We start from the raw sequence: 24,552 nt of genomic DNA, 5'->3' as shown, positions 1-24,552 counted from the left end.
GCGAGCTGTCCCACGAGGGCTCTTGCTGTTGGCGGCGGCGTTGTTGAGTTCGGACCCAAGCGCAACCCACGCAGGATGCCACGGGTGCACTAGGTGGGTTCCTCCTACACCACCCGTAGTTGAGTGGTCTTTTCCTGCATCCTGGGCAATAAGGGTTCCTTGCGTTCCACTCCCTGGGATGGTCCACCCGCTTCATGATGCTTCTTTCTTGTCCTATACTAAACAGTCCCACTCTTCTGTAGGGGGTGGATTTCCCCTCACAGTCGGAGGAAGTGGTCTGGACATCTGAGGTTCTACTCCACAGTTATGCATGTTCCTATTCACAGCTCCTATTGGCACTTTCGGTGCTTCTGAGCCCACTCCCTTCTGATGTATTTTTTTTACTAGGACAGGACAGATGGTCCCTTGATTACTAACAGGGGCTTTGAATGCTTTTTTTTTTTTGTAAACAAATTTTATTCGTCAAAGACACGTCATGCGAAGCTCCGTGACCCAGAGACTTCAGCCATATCAGAAGACAACATACCAGCTTTGACATTTTCCTCATGAGATATCGTGTGTAAATTACAAAAGAGACATGCAGAACCAATGCAGTCCCCTCCCTTAAAAAAACATAACACCACCCCCCACCCCCACCCATCGCACTGTCCATCCAGTCAAGGCAGCAGATCTATGCTCAACCACTATTTTGTGCCGTCCATGACCCATACCCCCCAAGCTCGGCTGCGCCCGGCACTCCAGTGTGCCATGCCTCTGTAGGGCTGGAAGGAGACGGTCCACCCCCCACCCAACTATTCCTCCAACATGGGCTCTAAATCTAGTCCCCTGTAGTCTGCCCAGCGCTTCCATATTTTATAATGTTTACGGGGGCAGCCCCGCGCCACATAGATGGGGGCCTCCAATCCCATACAAAAATCGAGACCGGTCTTCCAGACAGATATGGACGGTGCAACTGGCGCCTTCCACGCCCTCGCTATATCCCTTTTAGCTAGCGTAAAACCCAGGAGCATCAGATGGCGCTTATAGACATTGCCCCCTATATCCTCCATATCATGCAAGAGCACCAGTTTGGGGGACCGTGGGAGATCCCACCCCAGCACTTCCGACAGACAGGTCAAGACCCCCCGCCAGAACCTAGTTAACACAGGACAGTCCCATATCGTGTGGAGCAGCGTCCCCTCAGCAGTCAGGCAGCGGAGGCAATGCGGAGAGGCCACCAGGCCCGCCTTATACAGCCTAACTCGAGTGAAATAGACTCTGTGCAAATACTTAAACTGGATGAGCCGAAGGCTCACAGCAACAGCCGCCCCGCGTGGCGAGGCCAGAGCCTCTGTCCAGTCCTCCTCCTCCAGCTGACCCACATCCCCCTCCCAAACCTCTCGGAGGTGCTGCAACGACGGGGAGCAGTGAGTTACCAGGGACTGATATATTCTCGAAATCTTGTGGTCTCGTAGGTCCCCCATGAACACCTTCGCCTCAATTGGACTAAAATCGTCCAACACCTCAAGCCCCACCAGACTTGGGGAAAGAGCATGTCGGAACTGCAGGTATTTAAAGAATTGGGTACGCGGCATTTGAAAGTCCTTCTGAAGCTCCTGGAAGGATTTCAGAATGGGCCCCTTCATAACGTCACCCAGGGTGGAAATCCCTATCGCATCCCAGTCCCGAAAACCGGGGAGGGCCGCCAGCTGCGGCAGACCCCCATTTCCCCAGAGCGGAGTCTCCCCCGTAAGGCGATTCCACCACCCCGTCCTCCGCAGCGCCTGCCTCCAAATCTGAAAGACCAGTTGCGTCACACTAGGTAGTAGCCGTCGCAGCGGAGCGGAATAGAGGAGGGTGTGGAGCGAGTGATCACCCATTAGGCGGCGTTCAAGGCTATATGCCGGATCCGACCTGTCGCCATACCACCATTCATTCAGGACCAGCAGGTGGGATGCCATATAGTAGGAGAGAATATCTGAGGTGGCAAGTCCCCCACAATATGTTGACTTAAAACATGTACGCAGCGCCACCCGCACTACCCCTCCACCCCAAAGGAACTGACCCAGTACTGCGTTGACTTGGCGGAACCAGCCCCCGGGAATAGGATAGGGATGATTCTGCAGTTGGTAAAGCAACCGAGGCAGGGCCACCATTTTGAAGATGGCCGAGCGGCCATATATGGAGAGGGGCATGTGAGACCAAACACGAACATCCTCCCGCACTCTGTTCCACACAGGCACCAGATTGCCCTCCCACGAGGTCAACCGAACGTCGGACAGGAGTACTCCCAAGTATTTCAACCCTCCACTCGCCACCTGAACCGCAGACGCCCAAGCACCCGGACCCGCCCCGCTCCCCAGGACCCAAAGAGTAGATTTGCGCTCATTCATACGCAGGCCCGTAGTCTCCCCGAACACCTGCATAATGCGTAGCAACCGCGGGCCAGTCCTATCTAGTTGTGTCACCCAGACTCTATGTCCCCCTGTGCCCCTCTGATACAGGTTATCCAAGGTGCTGCACCCTGCTTCTCTGTATTTCGTGGGTGAGTTCTCCCCTCGGTCTTCAAACTCCCTCGTTGGTCAGTTCCATGCTCATTTCAGCTTTCGCTGTGGCTGTCTGCTCTGTGCATGTTTTAGTTGAGGTCCACTTCAGTGTGCTTCACTGTGATACTATTGGTCCTGTTTTGGTGTCTAGTTGTGCACTTGGCGTGTCTTTGTTCCCCCCTGCTCTTCTAAATGTTGCTCAGTTCCTGCCTCTGCCCTTCGCTTCTGGCTGTGGCCTCTCCGGCCTCCCTTGCTAAGGCTAGCCTGGTCGGCTCTGGTTACATTTCTTCTTGTTATCCTCTAGCTTTCGTTGGTGTCCACTTAATGCACCATTGAGCCAGGAGTAGTCCTTCTCCCTCCTTCGTTCTGGACTCTCTTCTGTGCTGGAATATGGCTAGTGCTGTTTATACATCTCATACTCTTACGGGTATGGTGTCGCGCTATTCTGGCAGTTTGGGATGTCTTGTCTTTTGCTCTTTCGAGCCACTTGGGTTGCTGTCTGGCTGTTCTGCCACAGCCTTCCCCTTGGTCCGTCACTCTTTTGCTGGCTCAGTGCTTCAGGCACTTTCTGTTGTTCTGTCGCAGACCCACCTCCCCCTTGGGGGTATGGCTGTAGTATCCATTCTAAGTTAAGGAATCTGCGGCTAGATGTCTCTATCAGATGTACGAGTTACTTGCCTTCGATAATGATGTATCTGGTAGAGACATTGTCTAGCCGCAGATTCCTTAACGCCCACCCATCCTCCCCATTCTGCGAGGACCTTGCCAGGTGGATTTCCCCACTTTGTCTCCTTTCAGTTGCCATTGGTTTTCTTTCAGGGAGCTCACATTGTTGTGCCCTCTTTAAGAATTGCCATATGTGGCTTCTTTCCTGTAAAACGGTGCCTTTTCATTCACCATCATCAGGAGATTCTTCTTGTTCTCCTGTTGCTTCCCTCCTTCTCCATTGAGTCAGGTCTCTTGTCTCCTCTATAGTAGCCTTCTTTGGGGATCTGCTGGGCCATGTTTCGGCCTTCCGTCGCTATAGGGAAATACCATTCTTTTCATACCTTCTCGCAGTGGACTGTTGTTGTTCCTGTGTCCCGTCCTTGTTGGTCGGCACAGTTCTACATGGTAATAACAATCTATCTTGCCTGTTGCGATATTCTTCCCTTGTTACTCAGCCTTTGGAGAGGCTCCATGCTTTGCTTTGCGGTGTTTTTTCTCAGAGCTTTGCTCTGCCTTTACTTCTTGTCGTTTATGTAGAAAGTGCCTGCTACTGTCTTTTATGATGGTGTTTTGCACCCTCCGCCTACTGCCTTTCTTTTACGGATTTTTCATCCTTCGCACACTGTTCCCATACTTTCACAGTTTTGTTGGTGGCTCCGCGTTGTGCCGCGGAAATGTTTCTCAGAAGGAAACGGACGTCAGCGCGCCGGGAGGGACTTGTATGACCTCGCTTATGTCACATCCATGGACGATGTCAGGGCGGGCTCGCGTAGCGCCGTCCCCTGGCGCGCAGAGGTGCTGCTGCAAAAAGTTTTCCGGATCCAGTCTGACGCCTGGGGATATTCTAAGTTAAGGAATCTGCGGCTAGACAACGTCTCTACCAGATACATTGTTACCGAAAGTAAGTAACTTGTATACCTTACTTTGGTATAGTATATACAGAGCCAGCTTCCTACATTGGTGAATCAGCGGTGGGATATAGAACTTTTGTTGGACTAACTTAGTTACCACCTGATCACACGACAGAACTCTTAAATTGTCTTTAGAATTCAGATTTGTTCAAATTGGCATTTTTGCAAAATTACAAAAAGTCTTTTTAGGGCCTTCAGAATTTTTGAAAAATAAAAAAGTCACTTTAGCTAGGCTTAGAGGGGTTAGAAGTTTTTTTTAAGAATGCCTCAAAGCAAAAACCCAGTTGAAATAACCCCAGTGCCATAGAGGACCAGGTTCAGGAGCTTGACCTCACCCCTTACCTTCACTTGTCTTTCAAGGAGGTAAGGTTCAATGTAAAATTAAAAACATAACCATGGGGTCCCATCCCACCAAACAAAAGCTCCAGGAGCTGTTGGCTGGGTATGCTAAGGACCCCCCCATCTGAAAATGGTGAAGACCAATCGGATGAGGAAGAAGATGGAGGGGATGAGGATGCTATCCAACCCCCCCACCTCCCACACACACACACACTTCATAGGGAGAAAAGGGCCCATGTGCCTCTGACTCCAAGACTAAACTTCTCAGTACCTAGGTGGATCAGGTACTACTGAGGACATTGAGGATAGCCTCAATGAGGAAGAAATTCTGCTAGTTGGGTTGACCAAAAGGTTAGACCTAGAGACTAGACTCCTGGCTCTAGAAAAAGAAAGAGCAGAGATGGGCCTAGGACCCATCAATGGTGGCAGCAATTTAAAAAACTTATAGAAAAAGAGGGATCCTATGATCCCAAAATCCCCAAAGGGATTGTCCGTAAATTTGAGGAGGGTGATGATATCACCAAGTGATTCACAGCCTTTGAAAGGGCTTGTGAAGGCAGAAGGGTAAAGAAAACTCACTGGGGGGCACTCCCTTGGGAACTGTTCTCTGGTAACCGCAAAGACAGACTTCTGACCCTTAGTGAGGCAGATGCTGGGTCTTATAACCTCACGAAGAGAACCCTGATTGAGGGATTTGGACTCACTACTGAGGAGTATAGAATTAGATTCGGAGGGGCTCACAAAACACAGAGTCTGCCCTGGGTGGAATCTGTAGTCTACTCAGTTAAGACACTAGATGGCTGGTTGGCTGGAAGTAAAGTGGAAGATTATGATGGTCTTTATAATTTGTTCATGAGGGAACACATATTAAGTAATTGCATTGATGAAATGTTGCATCAGTTTCAGTTAGACCTAGGTCCAATTTCACCCCAAGAATTGGGAAAGAAGGCAGACCATTGGGTCAAGACAAGTGTAACTAGGACGTCCACTGGGAGTGACCAACAGAAAGGGGTTACGAAACCTCCCCAGAGGAAAGACAGTGAGCCTCTTAAGATGAAACTAAAGAGTCCCAGGTAGCCCCCTAAAAACCTGTCCAGGAGGGTGGGCCCAAAGACACCTCACAAACCAAAACTGGGTACCAAGGTAAGAATTGGAATCTCAAGGTATGGTGTCACAGCTTTCAAAAGACAGGACACCACACCAAGGACATTAGCTGTCCTAAAACAAATGACAGCCCCTAGTGTAGCTCTAGGGTTTGCCAGTGTAGCTTTGGAGGGTGATTCCTCGGTTGAGGAAGTCCTCCTAGCCTTCATCTGGAAACTTGGCCCAAAAGGTGAGTTGCAGATTCCAGAGGGGAGTAGACACCTCCACCACCTACTGGTGAATGGAATCCTTGCCCTAAGAGATATGTGTGCCAGTCACACTGTGGTGCATGACAGGTTAGTTCTCTCAAACCAGTATGTCCCAAGGGAAACAAAGAGAGTTAGGACTGTCCCAGGGAGTGTCACTGTTAGGCCTGTGGCTGTAGTGCTCCTAGAAACAGCTGGGTCCCTTAGGTGGACAAAGATGGTAGTAAAGACCACCCCCTTGATTGTCTCCTTGGGAATGACTACCCAGAGGTTGTTCTGAGACAAAGAGAGGTACTGGTCCAGTGCCAGACCTCACCCAAGAAACCTGGGGGAGGCTCAACCTGCATTGGTGCAGCTAAGCCCCAAGAGAAAAAGAAGAGACAGTGTACGAAAGGTGGACAACTGTTAGCCACAGTTCCAGTGGGCCAGGGAGATTATATTCCAGTAAGGGAGAACTCCAAAATTGGCACTGGTGAAGTCCCCCTAGCCAGCAAAAAGACCTGACTAGTCAGGCAACTGTTCAGCCTGAGTTGGTGGCTCCTCAGATGGCAGAACAGAAGGTTGAAGAAGGGTGTTCACTATCCAGTGTAGTGACCCTCTACCCTAAAACAGCAGGCGGGCCCCCCAAACCCAAAGAAACCTGTAAGGTAGCCCCTACCAGTGAAGAGCTAAAGGTGTGGTTCCGGGCACTGACCGCTGTCAGTAGCCTCTGCTGGGTGTTAGCCTTCATGGCAGCACTGTCCTTGGCATGGTGGCCTAGTCCCCTGCCAAATGGCAAGTTAGGCCCCCCCCCCCCCCCCGCCCTATTGGTCATGGCGGGGTTGCTCAAGCTGTGGGTAAGCTGGGCTTTGCCCTAGCTAAGTTAGAATCTGCAGAGGTAGGCACCTCTTAACCGCAACTAAAAAGATGGGGTGGAGACACTAAAATACTAGGAAAAGAGCATTGGGAATTAGGGCTTGAAACTGTTGAGATGGGGCAGCTCCCCAAAGGGACTGACCTGGACAGAAAGATGTAAGGCAGAGTAGCCCCTGCAACTTTCAAACCGCTTCCTCTACTCTTCCTCGCCTGAAAGACTAGAAAGACTCTCCCAGGTTTGGCTGAGTCTCCTGGCCTTTGGGCTGGGGAGTGTGGGGGGAGGGGCTTGTGTAGGAAGCTGAGTTTCTGTTGCAGTAACCCCTCTGCCCACTACCCCACACACATACACTTTTTGCCTGACTACTGATGCACTTTGACTTGATGTGCCCTGGGTCCCTGCCACTCAGGTTCCCAGGGCCTGTGTTCTTTCCCCAAAACTGTACCCTGTACACCCAATTGGCACTCTCTGGCCACAGGTCAAGCCCCTGGTAAATGGTACCACAGGTACCCAGGGCACTGTGACCAGGGAAGGCCTCTAAGGGCTGCAGCACTTATTATGCCACCCTTAGAGGTCCTGTACCTTTACACTCGCACACTGCCTTTGCAGGCTGCGTGTTTTGGTGCAGAACAAAGTGAAGAGTTGACATGGTACCCCATCCCTATGTGCCATGCCTATAACCCACTGCCCTGGCATAGATCAGTCACCCCTCTAGCTGGGTGTCCTATACCAGTGGTAAGGGTACACATGCATGAGCTCTGTACCCCTAGAGTGTCTAAATCCATTCTTAGACATTGTAAGTGCAGTGCTGCCATTGCCATTAAGAGTATATGGTGCTGGGAGTTTGTCATTACGAACTCCGCAGCACCATAATAGCTACACTGAAAACTGAGAAGTTTTGTATCAAACTTCTCAGCACTGATGTCAGTGTGGGACTTTATGAAAAGTGCACTCAGAGGGCATTTTAGAGATGCCCCCTGAAAAAGACCAGCCTCTGGTCGGTTCCCTGACTGGTACACACCAGTCTGCCACCACGAGACATGTTTCTGGACCCCTAGGGTGGGAGCTTACGCTTCCTGAACCCAGAAACAAAGCCTTTTCTGTGCAGAGGGGTTTCCACCTCCCACAGACCAGTATGAGCCATCGGTGGCAGAGGAGCTTCAAAGGCCTGGTAGCCTTTGTAATGTGACCGCCAGCCTCTCCTGCTATCAGGAGCAGGCCCCCTTCCTGTCTCCCCTCCTTTTAGGTGGGAAGACAGACAGGAAACATTAGCCAGTCCAGAAGGTGTGGCCACCTCTGCCAACCCCACCCCTCAGGTGGGGGAATCGAGGTGAAGCACACTCTTCAGTGCCCGCCATCTTCCAGATGGCAGGCACTCCCCAATCAGGATTAGGGATTGTGCTCACTCCCCCACGTGGGGTGTGCATACCCAGGGTGTAGTCACCCTAAGGTCTGTAGCCCATTGCCTACTGACCTCTAGACCCCTAAAACAGCCCCTAAATACCGTATTTAGAGGGCAGCCCTGAACCAAGAAGTCCGACAAGAAACCAGAAGAAGAAACAGACGACCGAACAGCCGTGCCAAAGCTAACAAAAGGGTGAAGCCCACTGCTAAGGCCCCAGCCTACCGGCTTGCCCCACCTCGAACCTGCAGTTAGCAACCTCAAGAAGACTGTCTCCCGTGAACACTGGATTTGTTCATCAACAGAGTCCAGCTCCGCAAGGATCCCCGGGTCTGCACCACTCTATACCCGGCGCCCACAGCCTGAGTTCGAGGGGCCCAACACCAAGAGGAGGTCTCCCCAGTGATCTTGACCTGAGATCCGGTTTCCCCTGATCTGCCTCAAGTCTCCAGCCAATGCCTGCAGCCTCAAACCGGAAGGTGCCCCCAACCGCGACCAGGAGACAATCCGACCCTAACAGGCACCCCTGCACCCGACGCCCCATGACCTTGGGTGGCTCAACCGATGGTGCCTAACCAACCCCTAGCATCCCAACTTACCTCTCCAAGGGGTGGTCGCACCCAGAAGACCTTCGTCCCCAAGCCTGCAGTGTGTTTGCAAACCGGAGACTCCCCTTTGAAAGCTACAGGGTGCCCGACGCCAAAACAGCACTCTGCACCCGGCCGTCCCAGTCCTGCTGAGGGTGCACCTTTTGTGCTGTCTTGAACCCCCATTTGCCCTGAGCTTAAGTCCAGGAGCTTTGCTCCCACAACCCATTGACCTGCTTGTGAGCAGCCACCAACCGGAGGCCTCCTATCCCCCATTGGCTAACGTTGGGACTCAGCACACTGCACCCAGCTGCTGAGGGTGTTTTGAGAGTGCCTTGACCCTGGGGGACCCCTGAATACTATCTCCCACAACAAAGTACTTACCTGTTAACTGATAACACGATGTTCGAGGCATATGAGCTGCAAAATTCACACTCTGTGCATAGATCGCCATCTGGTGTTGAGCTTGGATGCTTGCACCTTGCTGTTGTCCTGGAAGAAGACTTTTGTAGTCACGAGATAGGTGACTCCTCCCTTGAACGATAGTGTGCATGGGCATCGACTCCATCCTCAGATTGTTTTTTTTTTTTTCCGCCATCGGGTTCGGATGTAACTTCAGCGCTCCGGATCGGTACCATGTTTCCAAACCTTTTCGACACGCAAAGCATATCAAACTCGACTGTATTGTTTTCGATCGAGTGCTTTTCAACGCTTTCTCATATACTCCATTCCGGTCGTGGATGCGTGCCGATGGGCCTATCGGCGCCATTCGGGCCAACGGCTAATGGAAAGGACACCATTCAAAAAATGCCCCCAGTGTGGAGCTAAATTTCCACACAGTGACCACCATAAGGTCTGCAACCTCTGTCTCTCGCCTGAGCACGAGGAGAAAAACTGCCAAGCCTGCGCCTTCCGCTCCAAGAAGACTATCTGTGATCGCCGGGCCCGACGACAAGTTATTGCGCAACAAGCTGCACCGGTGCCAGAAGAAATCTTCGATGAAGGCCCTGATGTTCCTGAGTCAGAAGATTCGGAGGATCTGGACATCGTTTCCGACGACTCCGACGACCACATCACTCTAGGTCAACGAGTAAGTACAAGTGCCCCTGCCCCGACCCTACCTGAGAAAAAGAAGACACCAGTCAAGACTTCGCCTGCAGGCCCCAGTTGCGACCAAAACAAAGCTTCAGAAGCCCCACCCTCGGGCTCGGCTCCGAAGACAAAAGAAAAGCCTTCCGGCAGCTCGGGACCGAGCAAGCCGCATATCAGTGCCCCCCAGACACAGTATGCATCCTACTCCCGCAATTCCCAAAAAGCCATCGGCACCGAACACCTCCGCACCGAAGGAACAAAAGGCCTCGGATCCGAAACCAAAACGTTCTGAACCAAAGATTTCCAACTCGACACCGAAGCCGAAGGATCCAAAAACCCCTTCAAAGGCTCCAGAGCAGAAATCTAAACCTCGCTCAGGACCGAAAAAATCTGCACCGAAAGCGGTTACCGAAGAGGAAGAACTTTGTCGGCCGGATCCCATCAATCCAAAACAGAAAACTCTCCAAGTGGACCCCAAGACAGGTCATATTGTCAACGTTCCACACAAGAAGAGGAATTTGGACACCCCACACATCCCTGATGTGCCTGTAAAGAAAAGAGACTGTGCCACTTCACCTTTAAAACCCACTTCGCCTGTTCTTCCTACTAAGCCTTTCTCTCCTCCAAAGTCTCCCATACTTCCTCCATACTTCACCACCACCACAGGATAATGATGATTTAGGGGGTGGGGGAGGGAATAATGACCCTGATGACCACACAGACGTGCCACCGGACCCATGGGATGACTATGATGACCCAGTAGGTCCTCCAGACCATCCTGATCCAGATGCATACCCTACAAAGCCTTCTCCCCCAGATGACAATATTGGCTTTAGTCAGCTCATGGATAGGGCTGCCCAGTACCGCGGTGTTCAAATGCATTCGGACCCCACAGAGGAAGACTTCCTACTAGACACGTTCGCACAGTCACAAAAGACAGTACAAACTTTACCCATGTTAAAAGGTTGTCATTAAACATACCCCAGACATATTTAAAGACCCTGTAAGGGCTAGAATTCTTAATCCTAGAATTGATAAAAAATATAAACCCTCCCCAAATGATCCCACCTACATCAAAGGTCAACTTCCCTTAGATTCCCTAGTAGTGACCAACGCTAGAAAGCGTGCCAACTCTCAGACCTCCGGTGATACGCCACCTCCAGATAAGGCGTCTAAATTATTAGACGCTTCGGGCAAGCAAGTTGCTGCCCAGGCAGCTAATCACTGAAGGATAGCCAATGATCAGGCGTTACATGCCAGGTACGATAGGCTCATTACGACGAGCTTGAAGCCCTAATTCAGCATTTGCCTGATCAATACAAAACCAAAGCCAATGCTTTGATTCAAGAAGGCAAATTAATAACAAATGCATCAATTAAATGTGCCCTTGATGCAGCAGACACCGCATCTAGATCCATCAACACTAGTGTATTACTAAGAAGACATGCCTGGCTGCACATTTCTGGTTTCAAACAGGAGGTACAAATGACTATCCTCAATCAGCTGTTCAATCGGGAACAGCTTTTTGGTCCAGCTGTAGATACAGCTTTAGAAAAAATGAAAAAGGACACAGACTGCCAAATCCAGGGGAGCATTACAGTCTCCATCCATCTTCTATAGAGGAGCATCCAAAAACATCAGTACATACACTGTTGCTTCCTCATAAAAACACTACACAAACATCCCCCAATAAGGGATATTTTAGAGGTGGGTACAGAGAAAATAACAAGGGTGAGGCAGAGGTAACAACAACGCGCCTCTCCCACTAATAAACAGTGACTTCCCTCCAGACCATTCCACTCCGGCCGGAGGCAGACTCTCACAGTTCCTACCTGTCTGGAATTCCATCACTACAGACAAGTGGGTAAGACAAATTATCCAGTATGGTTACTGCCTGGAACTTACTGCAAATCACCCCAACATACCACCCAAGCAGCATCCGATGTCCATGGAACATCTGACACTCCTCAAACAGGAAGTTTTCTCACTGCTTCAAAAGTATGCCATAGAACCAGTCCCCATACAGCATCAAGGGACAGGAGTATACTCCCTGAGTTTACTAATCCCCAAAAAGGACGGTACTCTGCGGCCAATACTGGATCTCAGACCTCTCAATCTCTACATACAATCAGATAATTTTCACATGATCACTCTTCAACAAGTCCTTCCACTGCTTCAACAAGGTGACTTCCTTGCCACAGTAGATCTCAAGGACGCCTACTTCCATATTCCCATACACCCTGCTCACAGGAAATAACTAAGGTTCACAGTGGACGGCCAACACTATCAATTCAAAGTTCTCCCATTCGGGGTGACCACAGCACCCAGGGTATTCACAAAGTGCCTTGCGGTAGTAGCGACGCACTTGCGAAGGCAGAAAATCGATGTATTTCCATACCTGGACAACTGGCTGATAAAAGCTGAGTCACACAACCAATGTGTTAGCCATACTTATCAAACCATTCAACTGCTACACAACTTGGGGTTTACAGTAAACTATACCAAGTCACACCTTCAGCCATCCTACATACATCCGTATCTAGGAGCCACAATAGACACTTCCAAAGCCCTAGCATACCCCAATCCAGCCAGGATAGCCAGTATGCAAACGCTCATCACCAAGTTTCAACCCCAACACTCTCTTCCAGCATGAGTGTTTATGCAGCTCATAGGGATGATGGCCTCTTGCATCTTCATTGTACCTCACGCAAGACTTTAGATGCACCCTTTACAAGAATGCTTAGCACGTCAGTGGAGCCAGGCTCAAGGTCAACTTACAGATCTGGTGTTGTTGGACAGCCGCACCTATCGCTCTCTGCAGTGGTGGAACACACACAATCTTTCCAGAAGGCGGCCGTTCCTAGAGCCAGTTCCACAGATAGTGCTAACAGTAGACTCATCACTCACTGGCTGGGCAGCCCATCTCCTAAACCACACAATTCAGGGCAGGTGGACCACCCAACAAAGAGCGCTCCACATCAATCAACTAGAGCTACTGGCAATATTTCTAGCGTTAAAGTCATTCCAAATATATCTCCACAACAAAACTGTCCTAGTCCGCACAGACAATATGACAGCCATGTATTACATACAAAAACGAGGAGGCACACACACTTTGCAGTCAACTAGCGCAAAGCATATGGAGATGGGCCATTCCACAAAACGTATATCTTCTGGCGGGAACATCTGCCAGAAGTGAACAATCAGATTGCGGATCTGTTAATTCTTCAAACTCAACAGATACACGAATAGGAACTTCATCCGAAAGTTCTTCAACCCTTTTTCCAAATGTGGGGACAATCAGACATAGATCTGTTCGCCGCAAACGCAAAATGCCCAACCTTCGCCGCCAGGTTCCCACACCCGTTGTCCAAGGGCAATGCGATATGGATGAACTGGTCAGGCAGATTTGCGTACGCTTTTCTGCCACTCCCACTCATTCCGCTACTAGTACGCAAGCTCAGACAACAGTCTCTCAAGATAATCCTGGTTGCTCCCACATGGGCACGGGGACCATGGTTCACAACACTACTCGAACTCTCAGTAGTTCAACATCAAAAATTACGGCTTTTCCCAAAGCTGCTCACGCAGAACCATGGAGAGATCAGGCACCCAGATCCAGCACAACTGAATCTAGTGATCCGGCTCCTGAAATCGTAGTTAGGTTACCTCAACCTCCCACCCGACTGTATGAACATTATTGAAGAAGCCAGACGCCCTACTAATAGAGCTTGCTATGCAGCTAAATGGAAAAGATTAGTCATTTACTGCAATAACAACAAAATTGACCCTTCAGATGCTTCAATTCAAAACATTATTTGCTACTTGCTACATCTACAAAGATGCAATATGGCAAATTCATCTATAAGATTACATCTGGCTGCCCTTGCCGCCTACCTACAAAACAGACATTTGTCATTGTTTAGATGGCCTTAAAAGGATAATTCCCTGTCCAGTGTGGAACCTAAACATTGTTCTTACTAGACTCATGGGTCCCCCATTTGAGCCTTTATACAAATGCGAATTACAATTCCTTACATGGAAAGTAGCTTTCCTTGTCGCAATCACCTCTCTCAGAAGAGTGAGATCCAGGCTTTAACCATAGAAGAACCATTCTTACAAATACATCGTAACAAAGGGATTATAAGGACAAATCCAAAATTCCTTCCCAAAGTAATCTCTGCTTTTCATCTTAGTCAATCAGTAGAGTTACCAGTGTTTTTCCAAAACCCTGATTCGGTAGCGGAAAGAGCTCTTCACACACCTGATGTTAAGAGCTTTACTTTTCTACATAGACAGAACTAAAGTCTTTAGAAAGACAAAACAGCTGTTTGTAGCTTTCTCTCCACCTCATAAAGGCAACCCTATCTCCAAAGCTGGAATTGCCAGGTGGATAGTCAAATGCATTAAGATATGCTACCAGAAAGCAAAACGCACATTAACATTTCCCCCTAGAGTGCATTCAACACGCAAACTAGGGAGGGGCTTCTATGGCATTGTTAGGGAACATTCCCCTAGAAGACATTTGTAAGGCAGCAACATGGTCTACCACACACACCTTCACAAAACACTATTGTGTAGATGTGCAGGCAAAGCAACAATCTTCTGTAGGCCAGGCTGTTCTCAGGACACTTTTTCAAACCACAGCAACAGATACAGGTGACCACCGCTAGGGAAGACACTGCTGTACAGTCTATGCACAAGTATGTATTCTGCAGCTCATATGCCTCAAACGGAAAATGCTACTTACCAGTATGCATCTTTTCTTGGTATGTAGAGATGCAGAGATTCACACGTCCACCCACCTCCCCGGAACCTGTTTCTATTCCAGTGTTATCTTACTTAGATACATTCACATGGACATCTTTTCTGTTTCTACACACCATTATTTCCCATCATGGCGAAAAACAATCTGAGGATGGAGTCGATGCCCATGCGCACTATCGTCCAAGGGAGGAGTCACCTATCTCGTGACTACAAAAGACTTCTTCCAGGACAACAACAAGGTGCAAGCATACGAGCCCATCACCAGATGGCAATCTGTGCACAGAGTGTGAATCTCTGCAGCTCTACATGCCAAGAACAGATGCATACTGGTAAGTAGCATTTTCCTTTCCTCCATAGGATAACATTGACTTTTTCTATGAAACATTTTTAAGTGTGGAGTCGGAAAACCTAAGAAATCCTTTTAAAATTGTACTAAATAACAAAAACGCTTTTACTCACCTGTTTACAGGAAATGTCCCAGTGCATTATCCAGGTATACTGTACTGTGTAAGAAAAGTAATCTACTGGTAATTTTACTAATATTTTTATACAAAAAAACTAATTGGTCTGAAGTTCAGTCTTTGAGTGTGTGAATTCATTTGCTGACTGCGTGTGTAAAACAAATGCTTAACACTACCCTTTGATGCAGCCTTACTGCTCGACCACACTACCACAAATAGAGAGTGAGGTGCTATCTAACTTTACCTCTGCCTACCTTTGGGGTTCCACTGGACTCTGTGCACAATATACTTCACTTTGGTATAGTATATACAGAGCCAGTCGTATACACTCCCACCTGGACAAAATACACTAAACCCTGTCTGGGAGGTGGTCAAACCTCCCTGTGACAGGATACCTATTGTTCTGCCTTCCCCTCCTCGAGCTTGGCTCAGCAGCAGGAGGGCAGAATTGTGTTTCTCTGGTCTGCAGTAGCCATGTTGTGCTGTTCATGTCAAGAAGACTGGTACCAGGAGCACAGAGGGCCTGCTGGTGGAGCTTTACAGTGCATGGAATCATACCCCCACACCATTTACAGTGTGGGGGTATGATTCCAACATGTTTGATACCAAACATGACCGGGTTTGTTACAGCCAGTTAAGAGATGGTCTCCATGTGATAACTCATGGCCACTCTTGTATCGTAATGGCTGATGCACTTACAACCCGGGAGAATGTGCTTCGAAGGTTGTAGGGGTGTCCTGCTCATGCGGGGGCACCCTCACTCTTAGAACCAAGCTCCCTGCCTTCAGGTTTGAAAGGCCTGCCTTAGGGGTGACTTACAGGTTTTAAGTGCACTGACCGCAGATATAGGCAAACCTATATCTGTTGTAAGTGGTGCTAGCACCAGCTTACACAGGCTGCAATGGCAGGACTGTAGTTACAGTTTGAGTGATCTCCCATGGGCGGCATAATACATGCTTCAGCCCATGGGGGACCCCTGGTGTTCCTATGCCTTGGGTACCACAGTACCATATACTAGGGTCTTATAAGGGTACACCAGTATCCAATCTGGGAGGTAGCCAAGTACTTTCCATAACCAATTTAGAGGAGAAAGCACAGAGACTGAGGTCCTGGCTAGCAGGATCTCAGTCAGAGTAGTCAGAAACGGCATAGCACCAGGCAAAAAGTGGGGTCAACCATAAAAGTAGATCCTACTTTCTTACAACACTACCTTGTGACTCAAGAAGGATTCTTTGAAGAGAAACAGCTTGCACACTTCCGAACCCAGCACTAGATGGCAAGAGTTTGCACAGTATGTGAATCTACAGTACTACATTCCACGATCAGATGCTTACAGGGTAAGTAACATTTTCCTTGTTTCAGTTATATCAGCTGTTCTTCATTTACTGACCTCCGAACAATGAAATGTTGAGATACCATGCAGACTCAAACAGCTTGAGTGCTGAAATGAACGTTTTATTGTTCAGTACACTTGGGTTCTTATACCCCAACTCTCTCTCCCTCTCTGACTCCCTCTTACAAGGATCAGGATTTCAACTTCTGGGTGATGGGAGTATGGGGAAGTGGGCTTATAAGAGCCTTATGAAATCATGACCAGTGGGACAAAGAGAAGTCAGTTTGTAGGGTTTTCAGTGGTGAATGATGAGCTAAGAACTTATGAAAATCTATCTTCCTCTTTGGTTTTGCCTTCCATTCCCACTTTCTATTCTTCCCTCTGGCACAGGCAGATGTGATGCACTTGGCTGATTCTGGGGTCCATCAGCAGCTGTTTCTGGATGTCTTGGAAGGAACAGAAGTGCTGGTGAGTGCACAGAACCTGCTGGTGGGTGGGGGCTTTAGCTGAGCCCTCACACAGCGTTTAGGTGCGAGTTTGTGACTGTGAGTTATTCCAGCTCTGACCAGCGTGCTTTCATTCCCTTCCCTAGCTCCTTGTGCCCACATCAGTGCCTTGTCTGCGTCTCGGATCCATGCTCTGCACGTTACTACTCATTCTGCTGAAACAGTGGGTACGGTAGGTGTCAATTGTCACAAGGAATCTGTTCTAGTGATGCACTTCCATTAACGTCATTGCTCATGAATTGACAGTCTATGTATTAAATGTGCCTTAATAGTGTGTTCAGTTAAACAAAGACCCATGAAGCATAATCTGTTCTTCCAGAATTGTTTTACCTTGACTTTTTTCCATTCTTATGCTGTGTGATAAAACTGTTAGAGGAGATACATGTGGCTTCATATAGCAAAGCCTGTCATCTGATAGAGACATCTAACCGCAGATTCCTTAACTTAGAATATCCCCAGGCGTCAGACAGGATCCGGAAAACTTTTTGCAGCAGCACCGCTGACGTCAGTTTCCTTATATTCGCGTGTAACGCAGATCCGGAGTAAGCGGTTCCTCTGGCCTGTTTTCAGGCCCCTTTTGACGCTTTGCATCTGGAACAGTGTGCGATCCCTTCGGGCTTTATAACTTGTACCTCCTGTTCAAGGCAAATGTCCGCGACGGGACCCACACCGTACATGTATATGGTGTCTGGGCGAACACCACGACTCGACAGACCGCGACGCCTGCCAACACCTCGAGCCGAAGTCCCGGCGGGAGCGCAGGATGAAGCTGCTTTCGGCTCGTCTATGCTGGTCGCAATCGTCTCGGCCCCCGGCCTCCTCATCGGCGGCATGTCCCTCTGGCAGTGGGTTCCATTTGCGACGTCGGTCGCCCTCTCGTTCCCAGGTGCGTCGTTCGCCTCGCTCGGGTAAGTCACGGCGCATGTCGCAGAGGTTCTCGACCTCGCTTCCTTCAGTTGTCAGGGGTACTAGCTCCCGAAATCCTCCGGACGTGCGCCCCCGGGAGTCGCCCCTTCTTTATCAGCCTTATCCTGGCGCGGGGGCGACTCGGGCTCAGATGGAGGCCTATGCCGCGGCCCTCCCTTGGGTCCCCTCCACTCCCTGGGGCATCCTTGGAGCCTCCGCTACAGGTGGGGTCTTCGGCGGGTGTGTCGGCGGGTTCGCCCCCGGCGCCGACTGTGCCCATTACCCATTACCTCAGGCGCCTGTCCGGAGGCGGGGTCGGCGCCGGTCAGGCGCCTTAGACTTCCCTCCCTGGCTCTGACTCCATTCCTTCCTTTGGGGTCGGAGACTGTTGTGGTTGAGGCTAAGTCGGCGCCGGCCTGGCGTCGTAGGCTTGCCTCCCCTGCTCCGGCGCAGTCCCCTTCTTCTTCGATAGCGGAGCTCGCCGTGGTTGAGGTTGAGTCTGCGCCTGACGGCGGGTCGGCGCCGGACGGAGCAGGGTCGACGCGGACCGAAGTCGCTTAGGCGCCGCCCCGATGCAGGATAGACTCCTCTCCGGAGGGGGTTCGCCGTCGTCTCAATGCCCGGCGACGCCGGATCTGTTCTTGCCTCTTCTCAAAACTTCCCCCCCCTCTCTTGGAGTTGGTGGCCCCGGCGGACTCCCCGCCTCCCTAGGAGCCCCATCAGGACCCTCATTCCTCGATGGGGCTTCCTTCTTTTGGGCATAGGTCGCATCCTCAGTTCATTGGTCAACCTCCTTGGGGTGGGAGGCTTAGTTTACAGCCCTCACCCTCAGATGAGTTGCTGTCCCCTCCTCGGAGGGCTACCGAGGCCGGTGCGGTTTCCTCATGCGTCTTCCAACTGAGGAAAATTAGGAAAATAGCTTACCTTCTCACTCCCTCGGCTCTCACTCAGGCAGTTATAGCTCTAGTTTTATCGCGCCGTGACTTTTCCAATTCTATTTACTTTGGCCTGCCCATTTATCTGCTCAAACGTCTTCAAATGGTACAGAACCAGGCAGCCAGGCTTATCCTCAAACAACCCAAATGGCATTCCGCCAGGCCCCTTCTGGCTAAATTGCACTGGCTCCCAGTTGCACAACGTGCTGCTTTCAAGACTGGGTGCCTCCTCTTCAAAGCCTTGCATTGTAGGAGCCCCAAATTCCTCAGCAGCCGCATTGTGAAATACACCCCCAGTCGCACCCTTCGGTCTGGCAACCTTAGGTTGCTTGCCTCTCCGACCATCAAACTCAAACGCCAAGTAGGGCTCAAATTCTCTTACCTCGCTCCCTGCTTTTGGAACTCGCTGCCCTTAGACATCAGAACTCAGGACAACCTCATGGGCTTTAGGAAAGCTCTCAAAACACAGCTGTTTACTCTATCTTACAATTAGCCTCCCTGCCGTGCCACCAGGCCTCAACTCAGCGCCATGAAACCTTCTGGTGTACGCGTGCTTTATAAATTCCTGATAACATAACATTAGGGTTGTCTCCTTAGCCGCTCATGTTCTGATTATGCACCCTCCTTCGGTCCCCCTGCCAGTTGACCCGCTGCTGGATGTCCTCCACCATGGTTCAGGGACTGCAGAGCCTCTTCTACCCTTCGAAGCTTCTCTTATGATGCCCTTTTGGGCACCTGGGCTAGGCCAACTTCCGGTGATCCGGTGGCACGTTCTATCTTACACCGCCACACTGGAGTTGTGGGGCCGTAACATTTTCCCCTCCACTAGCGCAGCTCCGCGATCACTGAATACAGTGTATGTTTTGGCTCGGGCTACTTCTGCCTTTGGGACTCTGCCGAGTCTCTTCTATCGGCTACTTCTGAGGGCGCTCGTGTTGACCTCCTTCCTCTTCTCCATGATGGCCGTGATTTGCCGGAATTTACAATTCGCTCGGCCTTGGATACTGTGGATTCCTTAGGCTGTGCTATGGCTGGTTCGGTGGCCCTGCAATGCCATGCTTGGTTGCGGGATGGCGTCTTTCTGGAGAACATCCGGGAACGCCTTGTTGACCTACCCTTTGATGGGGTCCTTTTGTTTGATGCCCACGCCGATTCGGATGTTCAGCGCCTTCTGGCGGGGTTGCGTCCTCCCCCATGTATAGGTCTGTATTTCAATTGTTTCCATGTCACATGTTCTGGGGTGATTGCCCCTTTATTTGGCATCCACCAGTTGCACTAGGCGTTTTGTAGGCTGGCGGTAAGCCTACTGTGGCGGTGTTCCACAGATTGTTTGTGTTCTGTCCTCTGATTGTGGTTTGCCTTAAGAGGCGTTCCCCCATGGTTCTTGGGGATGTGGCATACTCCAAGTGGAGTACCTGTATGCTATTGTATAGCACTGCTATGTGTCACGCGGGCATGGAGGCCCCTTTGCGCTGCCTACGTCCAATGACGCCCTTGTGTTACCGTTGCACGGTGTTCAGTGTTGTGCCTTTGGCGCTATCTCGTTCACGCCGTGGGTCTCGCCTTGCTTGAGCCTTGCATATGTGCCTCATTCTCCTCTTTTGGAGATTTTCAATGTATTTCAACACGCTTCAAAACGCGGCTGCCTCCTGCCACGGGTGCACTAGGTGGGTTCCTCCTACGGCACCCGTAGTTGAGTGGTCTTTTCCTGCATCCTGGGCAATGAGGGTTCCTTGCGTTCCACTTCCTGTAATGGTCCACACGCTTCACGATGATTCTTTCTTGGCCTATACTAAACAGTCCCACTCTTCTGTAGGGGGTGCATTTCCCCTCACAGTCGGAGGAAGTAGTCTGGAGATCTGAGGTTCTCCTCCACAGTTAAGCGTGTTCCTATTCACTGCTCCTATTGGCACTTTCGTTGCCTGTGCGGCCACTCCCTTCGGAATGTGTCTTTTTTTTACTGGGACAGGACAGATGGTCCAGTGGTAACTACAGGGGCTCTGAATGCTTTTTGACAAAGGTTCAAGCCCCAGCTAGGGAATTACATTTTCCGTCACCCTACTCTGTCCCCTGTGCCTGCAGGGCAGCCCCCTCTGATGCAGGTTGTCCAAGGTGCTGCACCCTGCTTCTCTGCATTTCGTGGGTGAGTTCTCCCCTCGGCCTTCAGACTCCCTCATTGGTCAGCTTCCATGCTCATTTCACCTTTCGCTGTGGCTGTCTGCTCTGTGCATGTTTTAGTTGTGGTCCGCTTCAGTGTGCTTCACTGTGATACTATTGGTCCTGTCACACCTTTTGGTGTCTAGGTGTGCACTTGGCGTGTCTTTGTTCCCCCCTGCTCTTCTAAATGTTGCTCAGTTCCTGCCTCTGCCATTCGCTTCTGGCTGTGGCCTCTCCGGCCTCCCTTGCTAAGGCTAGCCTGGTCGGCTCTGGTTACATTTCTTCTTGTTATCCTCTAGCTTTCGTTGGTTTCCACTTAATGCACCATTGAGCCAGGAGTAGTCCTTCTCCCTCCTTCGTTCTGGCCTCTCTCTTCTGTGCTGGAATATGGCTAGTGCTGTTTATACATCTCATACTCTTATGGGTATGGTGTCGCGCTATTCTGGCAGTTTGGGATGTCTTGTCTTTTGCCCTTTCGAGCCACTTGGGTTGCTGTCTGGCTGTTCTGCCACAGCCTTCCCCTTGGTCCGTCACTCTTTTGCTGGCTCAGTGCTTCAGGCACTTTCTGTTGTTCTGTCGCAGGCCCACCTCCCCCTTGGGGGTATGGCTGTAGTATCCATTCTAAGTTAAGGAATTTGCTGCTAGATGGCTCTATCAGATGTACTAGTTGCATACCTTCGGTAATGATGCATCTGGTAGAGACGCTGTCTAGCTGCAGATTCCTTAACGCCCACCCATCCTCCCCGTTCTGCGGGGACCTTGCCAGGTGGGTTTCTCCACTGTCTCCTTTCAGTTGCCATTGGTTTATTTTCAGGGTGATCACATTGTTCTGCCCACTTTAAGAATTGCCATATGCGGCTTCCTCCCTCCAGGTGGCTTTTTTCCTGTAAAACTGTGCCTTTTCATTCACCATCATCAGGAGGTTCTTCTTCTTCTCCTGTTGCTTCCCTCCCTCTCTCCTTCTCCATTGAGTCAGGTCTCTTGTCTCCTCTATAGTAGCCTTCTTTGGCGATCTGCTGGGCTATATTTCGGCCTTCCCTGGCTAGGGAAATACCATTCTTTTCATACCTTCTCGCAGGGGACTGTTGTTCTTCCTGTGTCCCGTTCTTGTTGGTCGGCACAGTCCTACGTGGTAATAACAATCTATCTTGCCTGTTGCGATATTCTTCCCTTGTTACTCAGCCTTTGGAGAGGGTCCATGCTTCGCTTTGCAGGGGTTTTTCTCAGAGCTTTGCTCTGCCTTTACTTCTTCTCGTATATGTAGACCGTGTCTGCTACTGTCTTTTATGATGGTGTTTTGCACCATCCGCCTTCTTTCTTTCTTTTACGGATTTTTCATCCTTCACACACTGTTTGCATACTTTCACAGTTTTGTTGGTGGCTTCGCGTTGTGCCGTGTAAAAGTTTCTCCGAAGAAAACTGACGTTAGCACACCGGGAGGGGCTTATATGACCTCGCTGACGTCACGTCTGTGGACGACGTCAGGGCGGGGTCATGTGGCGCCGTCCCCCAGCGTGCAGAAATGCTGCTGCAAAAAGTTTTCCGGATCCAGTCTGACGCCTGCGGATATTCTAAGTTAAGGAATCTGCGGCTAGACAACGTCTCTACCAGATACATCGTTACCGTAACTCGTACATCAAGTTTGTAACATGTCCCATGCTGCTCCTTTCTTTTGCAGTGAGTTGGAGTCTGTCAGAGACATACTGCCATCCTTGGTTCAGATTCTCGAGGGCGCATTGCAGGCCGACCCTCAACTGATGGAGAAAACCAAAGCAAAGGTGCTAGCTGCTCTCCTCACCGTGCTACAGATGAGACAGCTGAGAGGTGAGTGACTTAAAAGGGGAACAGAGATCACATGTGCAGACCGCACTAGAATAGGAACATCTAGTGTGGATATTAACATTATTAAATAACAGTTGGGTTGTACTCTATTGCAGCAAGTTATACTGCGACTACATTACTATTGAGGATCACCAAGGTTTATTTCTGTTGTCTGTTTTGAAGCAGTATATTTAACTTGCCCAATAAAATAGACCTATCTGATGGAGACTTCTAGCTGCAGATTCCTTACCTTTGAATTCCCCAGGTGTCAGGCTGGATCTGGAAACTTTGGAGTGAGCAGTACTCCAGCGCGCCGTTGGGTGGCTCCGTTCAGCTCTGCGTGACGTTGGCGTCGTTAGCTTCCATTACGACATTACAATCACGTATATAGGCGCCACCCAGGAGCACGGACGTCAGTTCTTTTGTTTCCATGTCAGTTAAGCTCTGATCCGGAGAAGAGCTACCCCTCTGTCTCTTTTTTGACAGGCTTTTTCGACTTTTTGCTGAGTTATTTTTTCAAGTGTGTCGAGTTTATTTCCCTTATATGTACAGATTTTAAACCGTGTGGCTCCTGTCTCTGTGCCATGTTGGTAACTGACCCCCACCTCTTATGTTTGTGGTGCCTCGAGTGCGACCACGGCACAGTCGTGCTCGCAATGTCAGGCCATGGCTCCGAAGGCCATGCGTAGGCAAGCTTTGAATCTCCTTGCGGCCTGGCAGTCGACACCGGCCAGCAAGACTTTGGCGAGATCCAGGTCCTGTTCAAGGTATAGAAGGTCGCATCCGGCGTGGTGGTCTTTGGGATAACATCGCGTTGCCTACTTAGACGCCGCTCCTTCGTGCTGACGTCAGTTCTTTATTTTTCCTCGCCAGCATAGCGGAGATCTGCAGAGAGTTATCCCTTAACCACCTTTTAGCTAGCCTTTTTCTGACGTTTTGTCGACTTATTTTCGAGTCTATCGACTCCTGGTACCCAAAGGATGTCCCAACGTCGAACCGGTTTCAAGCCTTGTGGGTCCTGTCACAGGATGATGTTGGCGACGGACCCACATCTCCTGTTCTTGTGATGTCTGGAGCACGACCCGAAGTTGTGCTCCAACTGCTGGGCCATGAATCCTAAGACTTTGCAGGAGTGGTCCCGAAAGTTATTGGAGGCCCTGCGGTCAGCTCCTCGTCGCTTATTCGAGAGGAAGGTCACGAGGCCGCTTGTGGAGCCCCCACTCCCGTCACACTCCAAGTTGTCGGTCTTCGGGTAAGTCTAGACACAAGAAGAAGGCGAAGAAGCACAAGCGCTCTACACCTTCTCCCCATCCGGTCGGCTGACTCGACATGGTATCCGGAGCATAGTCGCTCAAAGGCTCCGTCTCCGGTGCCTGCTTCAGGGACGACTCCGCGCCTCCCCCTATTTTGGGAGCCGGAGAGTCCCCTGCCCAACTTCAACAGTTATACGCTGCCTTACACCTCGTTTTTGTGCAGCCAGACTCCGCCGGCTCGCCTTTGGGCCCCGCGGGTCGGGGGCCCTGGGCCTTCGATGCCGGCGGCCCCAGCGCTGGGGGACCCCTGCGGATCAATCAATCAATCAATCAAGACATTTATATAGCGTACTACTCACCCGGAGGGTCTCAAGGCGCTTGGGGAGGGGGGGGTCCGTTACTGCTCAAACAGCCAGGTCTTGAGCTGCTTCCTGAAGGCGAGGTGGTCTTGGGACAGGGAGAGGTGGGTCGGGAGGGAGTTCCAAGTCTTGGCGGCCAGGTAGGAGAAGGACCTTCTTCCTGTGATGGCTCTTCGGATGCGGGGGACGGTGGCGAGGGCGTGGCTGGTGGATCGAAGCTGACGAGTGGGGGTGTAGAAGTTGAGGCGGCTGTTGAGGTATCTTGGGCCTTGGTTGTGAAGGGCTTTG

At 50.4% G+C, this 24,552-nt stretch overlaps 1 protein-coding gene across 2 annotated transcripts in view; it reads left to right on the top strand.

Moving 5' to 3' along the window:
* Window positions 1-24,552, top strand: part of NUP188 (nucleoporin 188) — a 1,223,536-nt gene that overhangs the window by 963,165 nt on the left and 235,819 nt on the right. For both annotated transcript variants that reach the window (XM_085614037.1, XM_085614036.1), the window contains exons 31-33: window positions 16,718-16,795; window positions 16,920-17,005; window positions 22,510-22,655. In XM_085614037.1, the coding sequence (XP_085470163.1) occupies window positions 16,718-16,795; window positions 16,920-17,005; window positions 22,510-22,655 (310 nt within the window). The remainder of the gene's footprint in view (window positions 1-16,717; window positions 16,796-16,919; window positions 17,006-22,509; window positions 22,656-24,552) is intronic.

This window comes from Triturus cristatus, chromosome 1_2 (assembly GCF_964204655.1).
Source record: "Triturus cristatus chromosome 1_2, aTriCri1.1, whole genome shotgun sequence".
NCBI lineage: Eukaryota > Metazoa > Chordata > Amphibia > Caudata > Salamandridae > Triturus > Triturus cristatus.
Note: the sequence above shows the minus strand (reverse complement) of the source record. Positions and strands in the feature narration are given on the sequence as shown.